The 25,026-nt window shown below is 34.8% G+C and overlaps 1 protein-coding gene across 3 annotated transcripts; it reads left to right on the plus strand.

Moving 5' to 3' along the window:
- Window positions 1–306: 306 nt before the first annotated feature.
- Window positions 307–24,820, plus strand: Lman1 (lectin, mannose binding 1). Of its 3 annotated transcripts, none has more exons than XM_027949039.3 (14): window positions 307–558; window positions 4,048–4,202; window positions 4,284–4,391; window positions 5,133–5,194; window positions 6,370–6,469; window positions 10,145–10,268; window positions 11,535–11,593; window positions 12,009–12,141; window positions 13,488–13,681; window positions 13,791–13,861; window positions 19,763–19,916; window positions 20,919–21,040; window positions 21,322–21,384; window positions 24,711–24,820. In XM_027949039.3, the coding sequence occupies exons 1-13, from the start codon at window positions 321–323 to the stop codon at window positions 21,356–21,358; spliced, it is 1,557 nt and encodes a 518-aa protein (XP_027804840.1). In that variant the 5' UTR covers window positions 307–320; the 3' UTR covers window positions 21,359–21,384; window positions 24,711–24,820. The 3 variants fall into 3 exon arrangements, with proteins under 3 accessions (XP_027804840.1, XP_027804839.1, XP_027804838.1); XM_027949038.2 differs by lacking the exon at window positions 24,711–24,820 and adding an exon at window positions 22,636–24,601; XM_027949037.2 differs by lacking the exon at window positions 24,711–24,820 and having other exon boundaries at window positions 21,322–24,601.
- The last annotated feature ends 206 nt before the right edge of the window (window positions 24,821–25,026 follow it).

A 25,026-nucleotide genomic window follows, 5' to 3' on the forward strand; every position in this document is an offset into this window, starting at 1 on the left:
GGAGAAAGCCTCCAGCAGGCAGGCATCCTTCAGCTCCGCCCGCATCCGACGTGGCTGGCAGGGAAAATTAGTCTCCCCGTGGCGCAGAGCTCGCGGACCTAGCTGCTTCCAGGCCCCGCCCAATCCCAGGCCCCGCCTCCTTATCCCCGCCCACTGATGCTCCGGGACGGGAGGCCGTGTGGATAGGGGTGGCCGGGGGCGGAGCTCACCCCTTGCCCTACGGGTCTCCCAGGCTCCGCCAATCAGCGAGCGCCCTGTTGGCCATTGCAGCCTCCCGCGCCCCTCCCTCTCCCGCCGGCCTCTGCGTCCCAGAATCCAAGATGGCGGGATCCAGGCTAAGGGGTCCCCAGGCCAGAGCCTTGCCGCTTCTCTGCGCCCTGCTGCTGTCACTCAGTCGCTTCGTCCGGGGCGACGGCATGGGAGGCGACCCCGCGGCCGCCGGTGCTGCGGACACCCCGGCTGTGATGCCACATCGCCGTTTCGAGTACAAATACAGCTTCAAGGGGCCGCACCTGGTGCAGAGCGATGGGACCGTGCCCTTCTGGGCCCACGCGGGGAGTAAGCCCGGGAAGGGGGCGGGAGGCCCGGGTCCCCTCTCCTTCCGCCTCCTCCTTTCACCTTCTCTCCGCGGATACCCTGGTGTGGTGAGCGTCCCTTTCCAGCTGTTGCACACCGTATGCGCTGTGGTGGGGAACCTCTCTGCAACCCCAGGTTCCTCTGGCCTGCAAGTTCCCCCGCCAGCCTCCGAGAGCCTTCTCAGCGTTCTCTCCACTCTCATCCACCTCATGACTTCTTTGATCTCCTCGGTACTATCCGTTTGATCTAGGGGTGTTTTGTTACTTCCTTCCACATCCCAGCCCTCAAACTCACTTTTAGGTGTCACGTTTCACCCTGATGCCACATCTCTGGGGGACACGTTCCCCACCCACAGCCATCCCAACCCGAGACCTGTTTCATCAGCCTCCTTTCTCCTGCTTACTTTTCTCCAGTGTTGTTAGCAATGGTTAATGCTCAGGTTTGTACTCAATGCCATTTGAAGACTCCAGAGAATACAAAGATTGGTTTTAAAGTAATTTTTAAGTTTTTGCATGTCAGAAGACGTTATTAAGCTGTTAGACCTACACCTTTGCCTCTCTTATTGACTTTGGTGTGGTCTTCGATCTTTGCATTATGAAACTTTATAGTCACACTCATGCTTTATTTAGTAGTAGAAGATTTTTTTGTATTGATTATTTCTGAACCTGGCTAAGAATAGCATTATATCTTATCCTTTTAAGAAAAAAAAAAAATAGAAGTTCTGCTTCAAGTTTTATTCACCTTGTTTGGCCCTCTTATCGATAAGAGAGTCTTGTTAGAGCATATCTGCAGGTTCTAGTGCTGATGTGTCACTGCTGACTAAGGAATCAATCCTACCACTTGGCATGTCATAACCTCTGTTCAGTGACCATCAGATACACCCTTTAAAACAAGTGGCCAAGGTCTTTTGATGACAAGAAAACTCTGGCAGTTTGAATTCCATCTGAATGTGTGATTAAGCAATCATTTATATAAGGCTTGTATACATCCTTCTAGATTATCCAGTGCTTGAAATAAAATGTTTCATTTCTAGAAAGTAAGTACTAAATAGAAAGCACTCTTTTGGGAAGGGCCATTACCTGCAAATGAATATGTAATTATATGTTATAAATTTCAATTTGATTTAATGACCAAGTCATCAAGTGTTTGAATCTGAGTGCAATTATGTTGTTAACTCAGCAGTTATATATTATGAGCCCACTGGGCAAAAGGATAATGGTGGGCAATTGTTATCAAGATAACATCATTGTTGATACACAAAGATGATGCAGATTATACTAAACACAAGGTTTTGGATCTTTTGCTTTCAGTGTTTTAGGGAGGAGAGGAATGATGATTAATTTTTCAGTAGTAATGGATTTGTTCATACTTTTTCACTTTTGCGCCTCTCCATTATCTGCCTGCTTTTCTCTCTCCCATATCCTCAAATTAGGAATGCTAATCAACTACCAAAGTTAGTTACTTTGACTTTCTTTATAGAGCCATAACCTATTAATCTGGTGTGATGCAAAAATTCAGGATAATGTACCTTAATGCATTTAAATTGTTTGTCTAGACTATATTTGAAATAAAGAGATTAGTATTTTAACCGTGACTTAATCTGTGTACTGACTCTGGGAGTTACTGCTATGGATGTCCCTTGCTTGCACTACTACTCTAATTTTTATAGTCTTATTGTTCTCTTTCTGCCATTGTTCATCCCCCCTCCCCATTTTCATTATGTAAGACAAAAAGTAGAGAGATTTTAGGATCTAATTTAAACAAAGCCCTTAATGTTTAGCCCTAAATTAAGATAAAATCTGTTATGTTTGTCTTTCTTAGTTCTAATGTCCTTTTGTACTGCTGGTACACATGGGTCCATAAGGGCAAAAAAAAAATGATACTTTGTAACTATAGCTCTCAAATCTCTTTTCACCTTCATTTTTCCGATTTGTTCCTTAGTAGATAAGACAGGTGTTATCTGTTTTACATATGGAAAAACTGATGTTCAGAAAGGTAAAGTTTCTTGGAAAAGGTTACATAGCTGGTATCTATAGAATTGAACTCAAATCTAGGTGTTCTGATTATCTGTCCAGTACTCTTTCTGGTGCCTTCCTCTCAACCATTCAGTGTTTGAAAATGATGATGACAAAAGTGAGTGATCATACTGAAGCATCTCAACTCTACTTTTTTTTCAGTTTTTCCTACCTATAAAGTGATATTATAGTTTTATTTCCCAGCATAAATAATAGTTTAATATCTGAAAGGTTATGCAGAACTTTTCAAATTTTAGGCCTAATCATGCTTTAATAATTATCTAATTCAAGAATGGGAGGATTGAAATACATATAAGCATACCTCATTTTATTGCATTTTGCATATATTGTGTTTTTTTACAAAACAAAGATATGTGACAGTCCTATTTCCAGCAAGTCTGTTGGCTCAATTTTTTTTAAACAGCTTAGATGATCATTAGCTTTTTTAATAATGTTACTTTTTAATTAAGGTATGTACTTTTTTTAGATATTATGCTCTCATACATCTAATAGACTAGAGTACTGTCAATATAACTTTTATATTGACACTGGGAAACAAAAAAAATGTGTAAAAACTGCTTTATTGCAGTGGTTTGGAACCAAATCTGCAGTATCTCCAAGGTATGCCTGTATGTGCACTTTTATAACCCCTTATATGCCTCTGAGGTTGTTAGAGAGATGAAATAACTTACCTAAGATTAACCTGCTAATTAGTGGCGGAGCTAGCACTTCAGCTCAGACTGGAAGTGCAAACCACTACTTTGGGGATCACCATTTTCTCTCAGAATCTGCCAAAGCTGAAGAATGGCTTACTGAATTGAAATTTAGTTGACTTTCTTCCTTGAAAAATGCATATATGCAGAATATTTTGCATATAACTTTTGGGGTGTTTATGGAAGTGATCAAGCTCAGCCCCTTCATTTTACAGGTAAACATATGGTGAACCCAAGAGAGTAAGAGAATTTATTTGTTCAAAGTCCCAGCTGTACTGAGACTAGGAACAAGTCTCTTGATTCCTAGTGGTATGTTCTTTTCAAAATGTTTAAGACTTTTTAACATTTGTAAACCAATAAATAAATATGTTGCACAGTTTTTTTAAAAAAAAAATTTGCAGATTTTTGAGGTATTTAAAAAATATTATGAGAATCAAATAGGTAGTTTGCCTTTTAAGTCATAATTTCCTTCCTCTTGCCATGGACTATTAAATGTATTGTTATAGGTTTATTTTATTTTATTTTTACTTTTACAGAGATACTTCAGTGTTCCAAAGATAAAAGAGGCATTAGGCCTAAAGTTTCAAAGTTGAAACTGTTAATATGAAATTATTTCTTAATAAAATTATTGTTCAGCTTACAAAGTTAAAATTAGTTTTTTAAATATGTAGTAGTTTGGTGATGATGTGTTGAATTTTATCTAATTATAATTTAAAGTTTTTCTTCCCTTGTTTCTGCTGTAGATGCTATTGCAAGTTCAGATCAAATTCGAATAGCACCATCTTTAAAAAGCCAAAGAGGGTCAGTGTGGACAAAGACAAAAGCAGCCTTTGAGAACTGGGAATTGGAGGTGACATTTCGAGTGACTGGAAGAGGTCGAATTGGAGCCGATGGCCTAGTAAGATCATTTCTGTTACTTAGAAAATTATTATAAATGCACACACCACTGACCTAATGGTTCCCTATTATGTATTTTCAGGCAGTTTGGTATACAGAAAATCAAGGCTTGGAGGGCCCTGTGTTTGGATCAGCCGATATGTGGAATGGCGTTGGAATATTTTTTGATTCTTTTGACAATGATGGAAAGGTATATTTATTTTAAAAGCAGTTACCGACTTTGTTATATCTGCTAGCAAAGTTAGATTATGAGAAATATACCTTATTTGACACTCATGAGTTTAATTGTGGCAAACTTGGCAGGTGATATTTTAAATATGGTAATTAGTCTCTAATTTAGCAAGTGAGAATTTAGCAACTGAGCTATACAGATACAATTTTTCATAAACCAGATGGAGGTCATAATGGAGCCTTAGAACTTTGCAGTGACTGCCTTCCCCACCACCCCTGTAATGTGCTTAATAATATTGATGGATAAGCCTGAAACATTAAATGTAGGCAGTGAAACCAGTAATGTTTAGAAGACTTTTGAAAGTTTGCTCTCATCACAGTGTTCATATGCATGACTTATTGCTAGCTCATGTAACATCTTTTCATGTCAATCTCTCTTTTTGATCAGACCAGTTTTTCTGATGATCTCTCCTAAAACAGTAAAGAACAAAATGTACTTATATATTGTAAACATTAACTGTGGTTTAGCAGTAGCCTTAAGATTAATGACATTCCCTTTAGCTGGTTTTTTTCTTCCCTGACTTTCAGTGATCCCTATTAGCAATTCAAAGAACTTTAATAATTCCTTGAATGCCAAGGCCATATTATTTTAAAATTTTGAGTTCTAGAATTTTAGAGATATAAGAGACTTCATAGTATAAGAATGATCTAGAATTTTTTATTAAGGCCTTTAAAACAAATGCATTCTCTTTATTTTTAGAAAAATAATCCTGCTATAGTTATCGTAGGCAACAATGGACAAATCCATTATGACCATCAAAAGTAAGTGTATGATCTTACAATGTTTCTCATTTTAGCTTCTCTTCAGAAATTGCATGAAAAATATTGTTTCATATCCTGAATACTTTGCAATTAAGATTATTCTTTTTCTTACAATGTCATTTTGTAACTTAGTGAATGGATCTTATTTTAATTTGACTGTGTCCCAACCCATTAGTCCCAAGTTTTCACATCTGAATATCTTAATGAAATTGACATAGGTACATTAAAATAGGTTGGAATCATAATCTAGAGTTTATATACATTATGTAATTGAAATTATTATAATTATATAATATAGTTATAATTATTACATAATTATATTGGGTATAATATAATTATATAATATTTATGTGCTTATAGGTGTTCCACATCTGGAACAATGAAACCAAATGGGTTAAAATTGTTTCTATGAACCACATCATATGTTAAACTTAAAATATATATTTATTTAACCTAAAATTATATTATACAATATTTTTGAAGGTTTATAGAATCTTCCTGGCTTTCACTAGTCTTACTTTTTCAGCTTTATTAGTTTTAAAACTAAAGTTGAGCCTTGACCAAACTAATGAATACACAATTTATACCACTTTATTCATTCTAAATATTGTGGGTTACAAAGGATCTGAGTGTTCAGTGTATTTATAATGTATGTGAATTAGGAATGTACATTTTTTATTTTCACATATTTGTTATACAGGAATTACCTCTTAGTCAGTGAACTGCAAGAAACATTACTTATCCTTGCTGTAGTTTGCTATTTCCTGCCTTAGTGATTTTCAACCCTGGTAGTTCATCACCACTCTTTCTGGAGCTATCTAAAGTAGAGGTACCTAGGCATTCTCCTTTCTATTCTACTTTAGTTCATTTCTGGTGGAGTCTATGGTGGAGTCTAAGGAATTTGGATTCTGCCCTATGGTAGAGGTCCTCTGTCCTAGCCTCATACAGAATGGTATATCTCTCCTTGCTGTCAGCACATAATAACATTGGTTCTCATGTCACTCGAAGTTCTGGCAGGAAAAAATTTGTGCCACCTTTGTATCCTCTAAATAAATAAAAAGTTGAAATAAGTATCCTAAGATTTTATCATAACTCGATATTATTTTAATCTTCCTGAATTTTTAAATATTGAAAAGCTTTCTAAGTTTCTTTTTTTCCTTTCTCTCACACTCTAGTGATGGTGCCACGCAAGCCCTAGCAAGTTGTCAGAGGGACTTTCGCAATAAACCCTATCCTGTTCGGGCAAAGATTGTATATTACCAGAAAACTCTGACAGTAAGTCGTAGTAATCAAATGAATAATGTTCTAGTATGACTTTTCTTCTTGAATTCTTTTTGAATTGATTGAAATTAAATGGACTTAAATGTGGATATTGTTTATGTGCTGATCAGTGTTACTCTAAGAGAACAGACATGGCTTCAGAGCTTGGTATATGTAGGCATCTATTTTAAGAACTTGCCAGCAGGTTTCCATTTGGTCAGTAAGCATTTGAGCACCATGCTCTATGTGACATGTTATATGTATATATGCTAGTCTTTAGGAAGTAGGAGTAAGACAAAGGTCATTCTCCCCAGAAAGCTTATAGTCTAATGCTAGAGACACATGTAGCATTAGCATGCTATGTAACAAAGACTACAATGCACCACCATTGAGGAATTGTAGGAGTGAAATTCTGTAACTCTGATGTGGGAGTGGGGAAGGTCAAAAATAGCTTCTCAGGGTTAAGCTACATTTTAAAGCAGGAGCAGGAAGTTTGGGGTAGGGTGTGTGTGTGTCTTCTAGGCACAGAAGGCAGTTATAGGGCCTTGAGAGAAATTGAAATATTTGAGACAGAGTTTGCTTTGACTTATAGAGGAGACCTGGGGGAAGCAAGTTTGAAAGTTTGGCAGTTATACGCCTTGCACAGGGTGTCCTGTAGTTTATCCTGTAAAGAACTTTTAAGAAAGTTTAGTTTTAAGCAGAAAGTGAAATGGTCAGATTTACAATTTTGAAAGATGACTTAGGTCCTAGTGTTCTTAAAGGATAAGCCAATTTTGACTACTTGACTCTGAAAAGTTCCAGGCCTGTGCTTTGTGCTTTATGTGCAGTTTTTTAAATAGCCCTGTGGCATATGCATCTCCATCTTAAATGAAATTGAATATAGGAGATTTTGAATAATTTCAATATTATCATACTGAATAACTCAGAGAACTCTGATGTAAACCCAGCTCCATCTTAACTGCAAGACTCCACTTGTGGTCTGCACCAAGGTGGTGCCAAAGGGAAGGCAGAGGAGAGATGAGGAGCAAGTAGAGACTTAGGACTAACTTAGTTCAGTTTGCCAGGGGTTGAGGTACAAATAGAGTTGTAGAGTGAAAGATAGTTCCTGAATGTCTGCCCATTAGACAACTAATTGGTACCATTTCCTAGCAAAGTAGTAGTTATCTTTGTGTTTGGGGAAAAATGGAAATGAGAGGGTTGGTACATGGTTTAATTATAGATAAATTGAATTTAGCATAAAACATAGATGGCTATATCCAACGGGCAGTTCTAATAACTAAGATCATCAATGCATTGTAAACTTTGCTTTTTAAAGATGTTATCAGTATCTTTTGTGAACTTTTCCTTTTCCTAAATCATGAGCTAGTCTTAAACTCCTATGTATGAAACACTGAAAATTAGCTCTTTGGAGAAAAAGAAATTACAGGTATGTGGAATTGAACCCAGGGTTTCATGGATGCTAGGCAAGTGCTCTGCCATTGAACCATACTCCCAGCCCTTTGGAAAACTATATTGGCTTGATCTTGAATTCCAAGCTGTTAGAGATCTCATTATAGAGGATATGTCCAGGGTATTAGGCTGGACATAAGTTTCACTATAATTACTATTCATTCTGTACAGTTTCATTAGGGTCATCACTAAGTCACACTTACCTTCATATGGATAAAGCTCAGACAGCAGATATTCACATGGTGAGTAGATGCTCACTTAAGATCTCAGGGAGGCTGTCTGCATGATTCTACACAATCTATACAATGAGGGGCCCACCAGCAGTTCCTGCAGAGTGTACTACTTCCCCCCAAAATTTCCTAGTAAGATGAGATTGGGCATTGCTATATGTATTAGCATATTTAAAATTCCTTCATAAAGAAAGGATAAATAAATAAACCTTTAATAAGCCTCACATTCTGCGAACTTATTTGGCCCTGGAATTCTTTGTTGCCTAATATCTACAGATGACTGTAGGCTGGTGTTTGAAGTTACATGCTGCAGAACATGCTGGACTCCTAATGCAGCTTATTGGGTCTAGCCTGTGAGCGTTTGCTCAGCCTGTTGTTCCTTCCAGTGATGTTCTCTCCTTTTTTCTGTACTTGACTGACCATACTCAGCTTTGAACATACTGCCTCAGATCCCTTTTCCACAGATTTCCCAAACATCAGCTTATAATGATATATTTCCCCTAAACTCTTAAAGTTTTATTTATTTATTTATTTATTTTTAGTGCTTTTTTGGTCTTTGATGAAATGTGCTGTCTTGAATTGCTAGTTAACTCTATGTTATATCTTTTCTTACCAATATGGTTATAACCTCAGGCAGGCATTTTATCCTATGATTCTCAAAATCATTAATATTGTGCCCATGTTAGGTACTCGAGAAATGTTTAAGTTAGTATTTGCACCTCAGCTTGTCCCAGTTGTTTTGACATTGGAGGGAAAAGAAAAAGATATTGCAAGCATGAAGTGTGTGTTCTGGCATTAATTATGAACACATAGTACGTGGGCTTTACAATCCCAGTCCTGATGGTCCTCCTAACTCATAGTACAATGAATATGTTATACCCTTTAAAAAAAATAAGAACAAGACAATAAAGACGAGTTGCAAATGATATAAACTGAAACAGGATTATTTCTAATAAAAAGAAACAAATAATAATATTAGTTAACTATATGGCCAGTGATCTTTAAAATTAATTTTAACTAGTTTTTAGTCCACATATTTTTATATTACATTACATAGAGAATAACCTTTTCTATTGATGGGTATTTTATTCTTTTTCTGAAAATTTGGACAGAGTTCTATAACATTTCACCTGTGTGATTTAACCTTAATTGTCTGTGACAAAACTTTGACTCTAGAAGTAGTGATACAGGTGCCCTTGGTCCATGCCATGGACCTACTCCTTTTGTGGCCACTCCAATTTCAGTGGCTATCTTTTGGGGTAGGGCTAGTGATGGGGTTGTTAGGAATGAAGAGGTGAAACCTCAACTTGACTGGGTTGATGGGAAGAGTGTTCATGTGTCTACTGGATCCCTATGCTTTCTTAGAATTCCAAGATTCTCTTAAGAAATTTAGGGTCGTTACTTCAAATATACATCCTACTGAGAAGAAACTTGGATGTCCTTTTAGAGACTTCTGTTACTTTTGCTGTTTCTGCTAACCTATAACAGCCCAATTACTTCACTTACATAATAAAGAAGAGCTCACTACTTGTTGAAGCAATCTATTTAATTCTCTATGAGGTGTAGTTAAACTTGCACACTTAACTTATTTGGTTTTAGCTCTGTCACTGGGGTTTCAGAACAAATATGATCTCTCTTCTGAATAAACTGTACAAAGAGAATAATTTTTAAAGAGCAAGTGAGCCATATTTCATTTTAGAAAATTTGAATGAAAAATTATCAAAATTTTCACATTTTAAACATATGACACAGTGGGTAAAAAACAAATGGAATATCTTATTGTGTGATAATATTAAGTAAGTGAGGTTATTTAAAATTACCCTTTATAATAGTGAAAGGAAGCAGATTTTTATTTATTTTTAATTTATTTATTTGTTTGTTTATTTATTTATTTATGGTGTTGTGGATTGAACCCAGGGCCTTGAAGGAAGCAAAGTTGAACAAATTGACTAACTGTAGATCATTTTACACTGTCCATTGTAAAAGCTATAGCTATAGTATGTCTTTCTAGGTAATGATCAATAATGGCTTTACACCAAATAGAAATGATTATGAATTTTGCGCCAAAGTAGAAAATATGGTGATCCCTCCACAAGGGTATTTTGGAATATCTGCTGCAACGGGAGGTCTTGCAGGTAAAACATGCTATCTTTTTAATATTGAAAGTTAGTGAATTGAGTTTTATTGGTAATAATATATTTTGGAGATATGTAAACTTGTTTGCATGTAACCTTTTAAGACTATTTGAAGCCTTCCCATAGTCTACTGTGCGTCTTTGGCTCTGTTGGGACAGCTCTCATTGTTTTATAAGTATACAGTTGGCTAGGGATGCATACAGGTATCCAACTTACAGCATTAGTTTGGGTACTATTTTACAGCAAAGGAAACATATTTAAATTTGAAGCTATCAAAGGTTAATTGTCATATGTTTTAGGACCCTAAGTGTTGTCACATCATATATAAGTGAATTTGGCAATCTGAGGAAATTTTATTTGGGGACCAAACTTTATACCAAGATTCAGTGATCATTTTTACTCTTGTGTGGTAATAAATGAAGTTACTCCACATTAACCCAATTTTGTGTTTATATGGCACATTGTAGTTTTAAATACTTTTCAAATGTATGGATCGTTCTATGCAACCCAGGGAGGGCGGAAAGAGAGACCACATTTTTCCTATTTTTAGATGAATTTGTCAAATCTTATGTGAAAGGTTCTGAAGATCACATGGCCTATAATGGTTAGCCCAAGAAGGTCTGATCCCTGGCCTTTTAGACCACATGATTTCTGTTCAAGTTTCTCAGTGTACTGTGAAGAATCACAGTTTTCTGGATTGAATTTGCCTGCATCTCTCGATTTCTATGAGTGGTAGAAAGCATGAAGACTGCTGCACACTGTAGATAATTGTTCTACTCTGTGGATGTAACTAACCAGGACAACCTGCTGAGTCTCTGCTTTTAGCTTAAACAGCTTGACATTAATTTGATTTTATGTGATTTTAGATAACATAAAGTTATTTGTGGCTTCCATGTGAGTAAAATAAATATGAAAGGCAATAACCAATACATGTGATGAAATAGACTCAGAGACAGTTAGGTATAGGAAATATATTAACAGGATTTTGTCTATGTGTTTATTGTTTATTCCTTATTAGACATTTGTTAAGCATCTGTTATATGTTAAAATTGTTAAATGTTGTGATTTAGGGTTTAAGAAAGTGAATTTGGATTACTTTTAATGTAAATCTTTCAGATGAATTTTTGCCCTTAAGGTCACAGAGAACCATTGCCTTTATCAAATTACAGCTTATTTATCATTATTTTAAAAGCAATAAATATAAATTCACAGCTATAAAAATAATATATTATGGAATTTTTTTTTTTTTTTTTTTTTAATTTGTAGATGACCATGATGTTCTTTCTTTTCTGACTTTCCAATTGACTGAGCCTGGAAAGGAGCCAGTGAGTACATATACTTGTTTTTCAAAGTGTATTTTCAATTTTCAATGGTTATGCCTCATGGCTGAAAACTTGGGAAGACTGACCTTCCTGCTGTATGATCATGTACAAGTTACTTAACCTCTCTAGTATATAATATTTTTATTGGCAGAACAGATGTTTGTCCTGGCCACTTCATGATGTAAGGATTAAAAGAGACAGTATACTTAGAGCAAGTAGTAGTGGTTATTGTTATTTTTGTTGTTCATATTAGTAGCAAGAGTAAAGTTTTTTTTTTTTTTCAATAAAAAGGAATAACCATTTTATGTTAACCTTTCAGCTGGTGGTAGAATAGTGAACCTAAGAAAAAGAACATATATTGAAATGTCTCACAGGTTCTCTTATCTTTTTTATGATTTATTCTTAAACTCCAATAAAGCCTACACCAGATAAAGAAATTTCAGAAAAAGAAAAAGAAAAGTATCAGGAGGAATTTGAGCACTTTCAACAAGAATTGGACAAAAAAAAAGAGGAATTCCAGAAGGATCACCCTGACCTTCAGGGACAGCCTGGTGAGTGGTAGCAAAGCTGACATCCATGGTGGCTGTAAATTGGATGCATGATTCCATGTGTTTCCTATCTCACCCCCTGCTCTCTGACCTAGTAAGCTCTAAGTAATTTTTTGGAAACAATTTATGAGCAAATCTTCAGTCCTCAAGAGTTGAAAGACCTTAAAAGTGAGACCTTATCTTAGTGTCAGTAATGAATGCCACAGTTGTATAGATGAATCCTACACCACTAGTGCTTGAGCTCCATGGGGCAGGGATTACACTTATTATGTTCCCTAAACCTAAAAAGTAACCCAGAACATTACTGTGCTAGTGAGGCTCAGCAGGTATTTGCTAAATGAAATCATCCAAGGTTTATGTCTCTCCTTTTAGTGGTACTATTTACCTTTTTAGCATAGAGATAATACTTAAAAACTATCAAAACTATTGTCAGAATAATGTGAAATGATATCTAATCTACTTCTCTCCTTACTACTAATAGAATCCTGGACTTGAATATTTAGTATTTTAAAGTACTATTCTAGGGCTGGGGATGTGGCTCAAGTGGTAGTGTGCTCGCCTGGCATGTGTGGGGCACTGGGTTTGATCCTCAGTACCACATAAAAATAAAATAAAGATGTTGTGTCCAACAAAAACTAATAAATAAATAAATAAATAAAGTACTATTCTAAGCCAATGTAATTCAGATCTTGCTTATTAAATTAATAATGTCAAAAATATAATGTTAAGACTGGTTTTTATTACCTGGTTTTCCTTGTGCACATAAACAATCACTGCTGTACTTAAAGCCTGTGGCAAACATTTAACACTGTGTAATGTAATGATCACCAGTGTCATCCAGACTTGAAGAAGATAAAAATGAAGCATAAACGTCTTTCTTTTAAGTATGTGAAAAGTGTAGTTGGTGAATTTTGAAAAATGTTTCCACCTACTTAACTATCACCCAGTATATTTTTTTTCACTTTAGAAAGCTCCCTGGTGCCTCCTTCACATCAAAATCCCTCTCCACAGAGCCCGTCACCATTTTGATTTCTGTCACCCTACATTAGTTCTGCCTATTCAAACGGACAGAATTATACAATATATATGAAAGAAAAAATTACTTTTAAATGACAAATTTAAATGGAATTTATAAATGTTCAGCCACTAGAAATGGCAAAAAACAAATAGTAAGAGTCATAATTAAATTAATTATTTACACATTTTCTCTTTGGAAGATTATACTACTGTGTTGGAAATGTTTTAATTTTGGTGTCTGTTTACCCTTTGTTTGGTTACACTATTTTAGTAATCACTTATATATAAGTATATATAGGTGATTCTAATTTAAATTCATAATTACTTTGCAGCGGATGAAATATTTGAGAGTGTAGGAGATCGTGAGCTAAGACAAATCTTTGAAGGACAGAATCGTATTCATCTTGAAATCAAGCAGCTGAACCGACAATTAGATATGATTCTTGATGAACAGAGAAGATATGTCTCTTCCCTGACAGAAGAAATCTCTAAGAGAGGATCAGGGATCCCAGGGCAGCATGGGCAGGTGAGCTTTCGGAACATGCAAATATGCATGCCTCTCTTGGATTAGAGTAGAAAAGAAAGGCTATAAAATGAGGATTATTGAACTAGCTGACCATCTTTTTTTCTTCCAGATCACTCAACAAGAATTGGATACTGTTGTGAAAACTCAGCATGAGATTCTGAGACAAATAAATGAAATGAAGTAAGTGCATCAAAGTCGTGTTTCAGTGTTAAGTGGTATCTTTATCCTAGTGAAGGTATGCATGCATGCACTGTGTTATTATGAGGGATCAATCACATTCTTGATTCATTTTATAAATAGGGGACTATAAACATAAGAATTTTTAATGGTGCAGCCAATTTGGAAAGCAGTATAGAGATTCCTTGGAAAGCTGGGAATGGAACCACCATTTGACCCAGCTATTCCTCTTCTCAGACTATACCCAAAGGACCTAAAAACAGCATACTACAAGGACACAACCACATCAATGTTTGTAGTAGCACAATTCACAATAGCTAAACTGTGGAGCCAACCTAGATGCCCTTCAATGGATGAATGGATAAAAAAAATGTGGCATTTATACACATGGAATATTACTCAGCACTAAAAAATAATAAGATCATGGCATTTGCAGGGAAATGGATAGCATTAGAGCAGATTATGCTAAGTGAACTTAGCCAGTCCCCAAAAAAGAAATGCTGAATGTCTTCTCTGATATAAGGGGGGTGACTCAAAATGGGGTAGGGAGGAAGAGCATGGGAAGAAGATTACCTCTAGATAGGGAAGAGGGGTGAGCGGGAAAGGGAGGGAGAAGGGGAATTGCATGGATGGTGGAAGGAGACCCTCATCGTTATACAAAATACATCTATGAAGATGTGAAAAAAAAAGAAGTAAAAGAATTTCTTTCCTTTTCATGAAAAAGAAGACTCAAACTCATAATAGAATGCATGTTTAGGCATTATGTTCATAGACTTTTTTTTTTTCTTACTTTTGCTTTGTTTGTTTGTTTGAACACCTAATATATGTTTGTTTTCACATCATCAAAACTATTTCACCTCTATCCAAGAAATGCTGTGATATAAATTAGTGAAAATTTTGGAAGCTACAGAGGAAAAAGGAAAAGAAAAGTGGGGGAATCTCAATAAAATCAACTGGAAATCAGTAAAATAGAGGAAAGGGACCAAAGGGAGGGAGGACAGACAGGAAACGGGAAGTACTTCAAAATGATATTGGCCAAATTATATTGTTGTATTGTGTGCATGTATGAATATATAACCACAAATCTCACCATTATGTATCATTATGTAATTATGTGCATTACACAATGACAATACACAATAAAATATGGAAAAAACCCCAAAAATTTAGCAGTATGAAATTATATAAGTTTTAAATAATAAAAAAAAGAATTTTTGATATTTAGAAACTATAAACATCTAAATTTTTAATAGTTTTAACCTGGAAAAAAATCTTTAATGTCTTTAGAAAAGCTAACTTGACAGAGTCAGGTGTGTGCTTGTATGTAGAAAATATTAAAAGAATATGGAATGTGACATATAGCAATTCTATGAGAAATACTAGGGAATGAGCATGTTTAGCATTGTAGGACCATAATATAAATTAGTTGGATGCAGGCATTCTTTTTTTTATGGCATGAAAACATTTTAAAGGAAATAATGTGTAACTGCCTCTTTTTCATTCTTATCTTCTACCCTAAGAGAGACTAGACAAAGAGCAGAGTGTTGAATGATAAGTTTCTGATGAGAATGATTTACTTATGCAGATGATTAACATTTCTCAATTCCTTGAGCAGAGAAAACAAGCCAGAGTTTCACGTTTCCATAAGCTAATGCTTTAGAGCACTATCCTGACCAGTATAATCCTTGACAAACAAGAATGTCAAGGTATATTATTTAGGATTAGGAAATTAAACTGGATTAAACAGAAGGTGATGTTCCTGACATCTAAAGATGAAAACCACTCAACTTATAACTGAAAATTTCTATTTCTTTAATTCTGTTTTTTGGCACTTAAAAATTTTTTCATATTGTGAACTCATGATTGCCAACTGAATAGTTGAGCTATTCAGATAGTTTAGCTAAATGAATAGAGTTCTTTTGAAAATGAACTTGATCATGTAACATAACATTTGAATTTTTTTATTTTCATCTGTTTTAGACTTCAAATGCTGCAAAAATAGTACAGAAAATTTCCATAAAAATCTTTCACCCATCTTCCCCTAATGTTAACATCTTATATGACCACAGTATAATTGTCATAACCAGGAAATTAACGTTGATAAAATACAATCAATTAAACTAATTACTTATTCAGACCCCCTCCCCGCCAGGATATATCCTTCCAAGGAAATATTGCTTTCTCTTCCCTGCTATCTCTCCTCAGTCCTTTCTCCCTTTCTTTCAGACCTTTTCCCAGTATCTCTGTTGACAAGCAATTACATTAGTTTCTGGTTTGTTCTTCCGGTTTTTCTTTTGCACATGTGTATTTTCTTAAGTCTTCATACTCTAGAAACCCTTGTGCTTTGTTTGTTTCACATTGCAGTAGTATTAGAGCACCTTAAAGTTTAAGTAGTGGTTAGGAGTTCCTTAGGATATTTGATAGTCCTTACAAACTCCCACTACTAGTGGAGAACAAATGTCATGCATGCAATAAATTAACCAAAACTGAGCTCAAATTTTGAATTGGTCCTATAGAGCTTTTTCTTTGGAATTAAGGTTCAGGAAAAATGTGAAGAGATAGGAAATATTTGTCTTTAATGGAAAGGAAGATTTGTGTCTTTATAAAGGATTTTCATGTTCCCATAAAGTTATAATTTTTTTTTTTTTTTCTGTAGAGGTCTTAGAAAGCATGTAGTTCAGCCTCCTTTCTGTAGCATTGAACCTTTTCCCACTTCTTCATCTCAAAACTTTTTCCTTTCAAGATTTCTACCATACTGCTCACTCTTTGGCCTCTCTGCTTCCATTTAATTTTCTTCACGTGTTGATCTTCTTTCCAACATCTCTTAAAAGATGTTTTCTCTGGGTTTCTATCCTCTTTTCACTTGATCTATGCCCCCTTTCACGACAATTCTGCCTCGTAGACCCCTCCTCATTCTTTAATGCACCTGCTCTAGGTGCCCAGGAAAGTTCAACACATCTTTATTTGCAGAACTCTAGTTTTTTCTAAGACATTGCTCTCCTGCAAGACTGTTGGCTCAGCAGGGCAGGAATTACATTTTTCTCACACAGTTTATTTCCCTAAAAATTGCCTGGCTCATAACATGTACCAAATAAATGTTAGCAGAATCACAGGCAAACAAATGAATGATTGAATGAGAGAACATTAAGAGACTCAATTTTTGTATACTAAAAAGACATTTCTATGTAAGCAAGTTCATACTTCTGGGAAGCAATATTCTTAAATGGAGTTATGAAAGAAATTTATATTACATGGGAGGTTTTAGTCTTGGTAAGTATTTCAAGTGTATTAAAATATAATCCTTAATTGGTGTTTTAATGGAAAAGCTTAGCCTCATGAATTTTCTTGAGCACTTGTGCCATGGAAATAAATTTTAATCAATATATGACATTGATTCAGAAAGCACTTGAGATATTTTATAGCTAGTTTTAAAGTCTTCATTGCTTCTTTAAGTCAAATACAGTTTTTTAAAACTTAACATTTAGTCTGACATAACTATGCTATTTCTAATTAATTCTGAGATTTGAGTGTCTTCTTTTTGCTTTCTTCTAGTAGAGCTCTTCTTTTTAAATTAAATTTTATTCCAGGGAAATGAGTGGGATAACTTTGTATTTATTCCTCCAAATTGAACCATAATTGCAGACACTGGTAGGAAATCAGAGACATAAAACTCATTCTCAGGGGGCTTATGCTGATCCATCTGTGCAGATCCAAAGTAGGAAAGTCTCCATGTGGGAGGATTGACTGTGTTTGTTAGGGAAGGATCCAGGGGAGAATGTAGAGGAAAGGTAACCTATAATGGAGGGATTTTACCAGAAGGAACATCCAGAGGCTTAAAGGGAAAGGATATTTTTCAAGGAATGGCTAGAGCCAAGACAGGTAAAAAGGAGTAGTGGGAGATAAAATCTGAGCAATAAATAGCAAACATTATAGAGACACTTGAGTTTTAGATTTTGTGGCCACTTTCGAACATCCACAGAAATAGAATAGTACAGTGAATATCTGTGTATCCATCACTCAGCTTCAACAGTTGCCAGTTGTGTTTTATTTACCTCACAAAAGAAATTTCCAGACTTGAAGATAATTTGTAATATAAGTGTTAATATATACCTTTTTAAGTGCTTAGTAGGTAAAATAATGATATTTTCAGGTAAATTTATTTCCTTATTAATAAAAAGCCTGTTATATTTCTGCAATTTTTAAAGAAAAATGTTTGTAATTTCTTACTATCATGCTTACAGATTCATATTGAAAGGGCATACTCAGTGGTAGAACTCCTTATTTTACGTATGAATAGTGGAATCACATCTTGCATTAAATTATATTCTGAAGTCAGTATGTTAAGACAAAATGTTGCATGAAGTCAGAATTACCCTTCAAAATAATATCATGTTGGAGAATATCACACCATCTCAGCATACCAACCAGTTTTTCCTTTATGTTTGGAACAAATAGATTCTTCTTTGGTTGGCTTCTGGTTGAAGCACTAGTTTGTATAGGGGCCATCTGGTAGAACTGCAAGGAGAAAACAGTAGTTGGATTTGTGTTTGGGGTTACAGAGTCCCCTAGGATTCTAAGATTTACCAGAAGTCTTCGCAGAACTCAGAAAAACTGTTATACTCATGGTTATAGTTTAATACAACAAAAAGGTATTAAGCAAAATAGCAAAGAAAAAAGGTGCAGAGAGTTGAGTCCAGGAGAAAGAGGCTCCAGCTTCTGGTTGTCCTCTGCTAGTGTTCTCACAGACGGTACAGATGGTCCCCAATTTAAATTTTTCAGTTTTACCATTATACAAAAGTGATACACATACAATAGAAATTGCACTTCAAATTTTCAAGTTTGGTCTTTTCCCAGGCTAACAATGTGTGGGATAATACTTAGTTGCAATACTAGACAGCAGTATCTAACCACAGACCCTATCAGCCCGTGTAGTCATGAGGGTAAACAACCAGTACTCTATAGTGTGTTGGGTTGCTAAGCAATGATGTGCTGTTGCTTAGTTGTACTAAATGCACTTTTAACTTATATTTTCGTTTTATAAGGGGTTTGTCAGACTGTAAATTTCGAAAGTCAAGGATCTTCTATACTTAATTCTCCCAACGGCAATGTGTGACAAACAATATGTGCCAAGTGCTGCCATCTAGGGAAGCTTACCCAAGCCTTGGCATGTAGGATTTTTATTAGAGGTCAGTCATTATAAATGGAGCACCCATGTAGCTGACCACAAACACTCTGTCATCAGTTTCTTTATGACTGTAGGCAAACAAAAACAGAATTCTCATAAATCAGAGTTTGCATAAACTGGCCAGGCCCAACACCCCAGAAAAATAACTCTTTATTGGGCAGCATATTCCAGGTGCTTACAGAGATGACCTGATCAAGGGCAGTCCTGAAAACTTTAGAATGCATAGGATTTGCAGAGTTCAGGTCTGCTTAATCCTTTGCTGTAAAACATTGAAAACACTGGAAAGATTTCTTACAATTTATTAAGAGTAATTAATATCCATTATATTATTCAGAATTTAACCTTTATTTTATTTATTTATTTTTATGTGGTGCTGAAGATCAAACTCAGTGCCTCACATTCCACCACGGAGCTACAATCCCAGCCCACGTTGCTGGTTTTAATATAGATTATTTGGTAGTACTCTCTATGTATTATTTTTAGGTGGCCTTTAGTGAAGAATAAAGCCGTAGTATTAAGCTGTAGTTTTATAAATCATTTTCTAGTTTTGAAGACAATTCTGAGTTTAAATACTTTCTTTACCCTTATTTTTTGTGTGTGTATATGTGTATGTGATCTGATTATTAAGCTTCAAAAAGTATAACCATTTGAAATCTGTGACTGAAAAAGTCAATCATCTTTTTAGTGATTTCATTATATAAAGAGATTTTCTGTTTCAGGAATTCCATGAGTGAAACTGTCAGACTGGTCAGTGGAATACAGCACCCCAGTTCTGCAGGAGGAGTCTATGAGACCACACAGCACTTTATGGACATCAAGGAGCACCTGCACATAGTGAAGAGGGACATAGACATCTTAGTACAGCGAAATGTGGTAACTTTGTTTCTTTTTCTGTAACTGTTATAGACTTCCTTAGAAAAGGAAGAATGCATGGTCTACTTTTATTCTGCTGAAAATATTTTAACATTAGTTAGTGTTAATACCTTTTTTTTGGGGGGGGGGGGGCGGGTACTGGGGCTATACCACTGAGCTAAATTCCCAACCCTTTTAATTAATTTTATTTTGAGACAGGTCTCACTAAGTTGCTTAGACTGGCCTCCAACCTGTGATCATCCCATCATGCCCAGCTAGCTGAAGTTCATTTTTATTATTCAGGGTAGAATTGGTCCATGTCTTTCAAATTTCTATATATTTTGATTTCTTTGTTAAGTTTTATATGTAGGATTTACATTATCATTCAATGAAAATATTCTCTGATTACCATTTTAGTATCTTCTCTGATCCATGGCTAAGGCCAAGGATGGTTTGGGTAATATATATGTCCTGAAGAACTGTGCTGGGTAGATGTAACTATATCAAGAACAATACACATGGAATAGGAAGAGAAATGTTTTTTAGAACAGTAGTGAGTAATATTGAATGCTGTGAGATTGGAGAGAATGATGGTAAGTAAGAGCTATTATGTTTGTAGTTTATTGGCAAGATAACTGTACCATTTATTTTCTGAACTGAAACACTTTTGAAAGTGAAGGGTGGGCTATTGGTAAACACACTAGTGCAGCAAGTGTGCACTGAAAGTATCCAGGGGAATGTGGTTTGTATTACTTCTCATCTCTAAAACTTTCAAAATCATCATCATCCTTAGTGAAGACAAGAGCCAGAAGGCAGTGTGATAAGGTAGAAACCATCTCATGTCAACTACTCTTAAAAATTTTTTCATTTTTAAATTAAAAAAAAAAGGAAAAGTTGAAGTGATAGAAGATATTTCTAGGGATGAATTAATCAAAATACTTGTTTGTATAATAAACCACAAGTTTTATAAAGTTTCATGTATGTCTTTTTCCAAGCTACTAATTTGACTAATTATAATTATAGCCGTCCAATGAAAGATCAAAATGCCCAGAACTACCACCATTTCCATCATGTTTATCGACGGTTCACTTCATCGTATTTGTAATTGTACAGACACTGCTGTTCATTGGTTACATCATGTATAGGTGAGTCTCCGTGAAATTTGACATAATTATTTTCTGTGTTTAATTTAAAATACTATATGAAGTTATATATACCCATAATGCAACTTTCAGATACAAAGCAAATATTATTTCTAGTCTATTTCAGTTCACATTTGGAGTACATACATAGAATATATTCTTATCTTAATGTATTTTATATTTCAAAGGCATCAATATTTTAAGCAATCCTGTTTCTTTCCAAAGTTTAATGTGAAGAACTTCTTTCAGTTTTTTTTTTCTTTTTTCTTTTCTTTTTTTTGTAGGACTCAGCAAGAAGCAGCTGCCAAAAAATTCTTTTGACCACCATTTTCATGTGTGTACATCATGTATGTATGTACAAAATGTCTTTTTGAGGGACTTTTAAGTATTTAAATTACTTCATAGTCTAAATTATTAAATTTTATATAAAATAAAACATTGTTTAAACATTGATTTTTTGTTTTTTTCGGTAAGAATAAACCTTAAAGATAACCACATGTAAATTTATTCATAGTACATAAATCTGTTTAAATTTCAGTGAACTGGTTAGTAGAATGTAGCCACTGAATAAATATTGACAAGAGGATAAATACTAGAAAATAAAAAATAGAAATAATAGAAAATGGATCTGAGTGTAACCCACTAAGTCTCTAATATGGAGAGGCTTATTTATTTAACATAAACACACTTGTCCTCTTGCCTCCCAGAATATGGGTCTCAGTAACAGCTCTCCATCGTATTTTGTCACCAAAGTCTTAAAGGTTGGAATTTCCTAAACTAAGACCTGGCTTTGCAGTTCTTTAATCTTAATATAGCTCCCTCTGGAATCAAAGAATGTTTTGTCTCGGAGCTTTATGATGTGGTTAATAAGCTTCAGAATGTTTAATGAAATGATTTTCCCTCTGATTATCAATGCTACATCTCACCGTTAAAGGAAATTTTAGGGAAAAATTAAGAGCTGCATTTTGCCTAAAAAGTCACTTAAATGAAAACATTCCTCTGATAATAGTTTTTAATGGTTATTTTGCCTGGTGATGTATTCATTTCAGGATGGCCCATATTCTTGAGTGTCTTCATTCAATATTATAAAAAATAATTTGTTTGTACTTATATTTTTAATTTAAGGAATTTATTTCTCTCATTTTGTCCAATGAATTTCAGCTCAGATTGCATGTTTTAAGAATATTTTGAGTTCACAAAACCTACCACTACACTGTGGTTTACATTACTCTGTGTAACCCAGGATTTGTTACTCCTTGTGTACTCTTACATTAAGGAGGCTTGATTTAGAAGCAGTTTTAATATTTTTGAAGGCAAAAATTGAAAAATAGAGCAAAATACTTCTGATTTCTTCCTTTTAATGCCAGAACTAAGGATGTTGTAAAGCACTTGTTAGTAAACTTAACCATGAAATGTTAGACTGGAAGGAGATTTTATAGTCTTTGTACATAGTTCTGGGTATTAGAGAAACCATCTGTAAATGACATTTTATAAATACAGATTTAGTTTTTGTTTTCACACCTGATGTAGACTTACTTTTGCTTGCTTCAAAATACTCTTTTACCTAAAGTGATTTGATTCTCTTTCCTTTGCCATAGGATCGAGAGTAATACTGTTTTATAAAATAGTACTATTGAATTCTTCCAAGCCTTCCCAAGATTCCTCTCAAATGTCATTTACAGATTGGGCTAATGACCTAAAATTTCTATAAAGACTTCGTGAAGAACTGTGCAGTATAGCAGTACCTAACTAGCACTGTGTGCGCGAACAGTCTTGGATTGCTTCTTGTGTAAGTGTTTATCCTAGAACACAGAAAGAGAATAACTAATGACGACTCACTCTACTTCGGTCACTTCAACGTTGAAAAAGTTCCTCTCACATTTCTCCTTTGTGTTAACATTTTGAAATTCATGTTTCGGAGACATCATTCATCACAGAATTTACTCATATTCCATGAAAAAAAAATAACTACCCTCAGAAGAATATGTTATATACTGTGGAACTTGGGAAATCCTCTTGAGATAAAGGCTGCCAAGTCCAGTATTTTTTAAAGCCCATGGTTACATGTGCCTGAACATTAAAGAAATACAGGATCTATGCAGTATACACTTTTCAGGTTAGAATTCAAGGGGAATTCTTCTGATTGTTCCTAATACTAGTGGAGATGGTTGTTATGAAAGAGAATGAGCATGAATTTTTTTCTTATTAATTTAACTTGCTTGAAAATCAGTAAAATAGTTCATGTAGGACATTTATCTTATTATTTGAAATTTGTTTTCCTCAAAATCATCAAGTAGCTCATTTTTTAACAAAGTGTTTCGGTCGTGGAAAAATCAATCACTGCCAGAATTTTTTCATTTTTGTACTATTATGTATAATTGAATTTAGTCACTTCTCTCACACCAGCAAGTATTTTACAGGTGCCTTGGATTAAAACAAAATTTATTTAAAAATTTTAATGTAAATTGTTGTGTTTATGATGCCACTTTTAAAAAGAAAATTCAATTACATAATGGCTGATGCCCTTATTTAATATACTTATTTGTATTCCAATTGTTTGAATGTTTTATTCAGCTTGAAACTTTACCATGAAGTCACAATAACCAATGTTCTGTTATGTGTTAAAGGCATATTAGTGTTTCTTAAAGTATAGTCCATGGACCAGACTGGGTCATGGAGTGCTTGTTTAAAATACAGATTTCAGGGCCCCATTCCAAATCACCTGTATTAAAACTCAGGGGTGGGAGGGCTTCAGAGTATCAGTGTTCAACAAGCATCTCAGATGATTCTGAGCACACTAATGGTTGAGAACCACTAAAATGGAGAGTGAAAAATAGGTCTTTTGTTGGCTTAATGCTGAGTTGAGAGCATAATATTTTTTATTATCAATGAAATTATTAGCAAATGTGCACTGATTCTTTTATATGTAAAATTTACTTAATGTTTCTTTTACTAAAATTCTTGGTTCATTAGTGACTACAAACTAAATCCAGGTTATTACTTGTAGCTCTTGGTACTTTGGTGGCGGCTTATGTTCAGATCCTGGTCAAGCCATGGAAACTCCCATCTTGAAGCCTGCCAGCTAAAGCCCTTGCTTTCTTGTTGTGATTGTGCTGATGTTTCATCTCAGACAACTGTACTTTTTGATAACGTGGGGAAAACAGAAATTACTTGAATAAGGGATTGCCTGCCCTGCCACTTTGCAGAGATGTGGTCTTTGTAAAGAACATAAAGCAGTTGTGAATATTAAGATGTGATTATCTTTCCCTGTCCATGTATTTGTCAAAGGGAGATAGTGAACAAATTATTATATTGGGGATTTTTTTTATTTATAAGATCTAGTGTAAAATCAGCTCTTGCAACTTTTTAGATCTGTGTGTTGCCTGTTTAATATATTTCTTTTATGATATTACTTAAAAATTTAAAAGGATTTTCTATCCACTGTCAATTTCAATTGGATAACATTTTGTCAAGTTTGTTTTTTTTTTTCCTGATTGTTATTTTATGCTAGCTGGAATTTAAAAAATGACACTGACCTTATTCAAATAAAGAAATATTTTAGTAGTTTGCTATTTTCTTCATTGATCTCAGGTAATAAGTAGCTTTTCGTTTTCCAAATAAGCTCTGATCTGCAATAGAACTTCATTTATCTGTCATCTGTGCTTTGTCTTAGGTGATCTGCCTCCTGTGGCGTCAACAAATGGAAGGGAAACTGGAGAAAGTAGAAATGACATTTGTTAAATATTTACTCTTGCTGGTAATGAAAAGTACATATTAAAACAATATATTTGATGTTTTCACCTTCAATAACCAAATGCTGGCAAAAGTATAGTTAAGCTGGAACTCTTTGTTGTTATTAGTTACTGGCAATTTTTTAAATCTTTTTTTTTTCCCCCAAATACCATTAACCTAGTGAAACTGGGTTTGAGTCTTGGCTCTGCAACTTGCTAGAGGTGGTTTTCAATATCATCATAATCTTACATGGTTGT

Source organism: Marmota flaviventris, chromosome 16 (assembly GCF_047511675.1).
Source record: "Marmota flaviventris isolate mMarFla1 chromosome 16, mMarFla1.hap1, whole genome shotgun sequence".
NCBI lineage: Eukaryota > Metazoa > Chordata > Mammalia > Rodentia > Sciuridae > Marmota > Marmota flaviventris.

Bases quoted from the DNA above. Each gene is read 5' to 3' on its own strand.
- Lman1 (XM_027949039.3), top strand. From the start codon at position 321: ATGGCGGGATCCAGGCTAAGGGGTCCCCAGGCCAGAGCCTTGCCGCTT. The intron at 13,862-19,762 runs GTAAGTGCATCA...TTTCTGTTTCAG, and splicing joins AGACAAATAAATGAAATGAA to GAATTCCATGAGTGAAACTG. The intron at 19,917-20,918 runs GTAACTTTGTTT...TTATAATTATAG, and splicing joins TCTTAGTACAGCGAAATGTG to CCGTCCAATGAAAGATCAAA.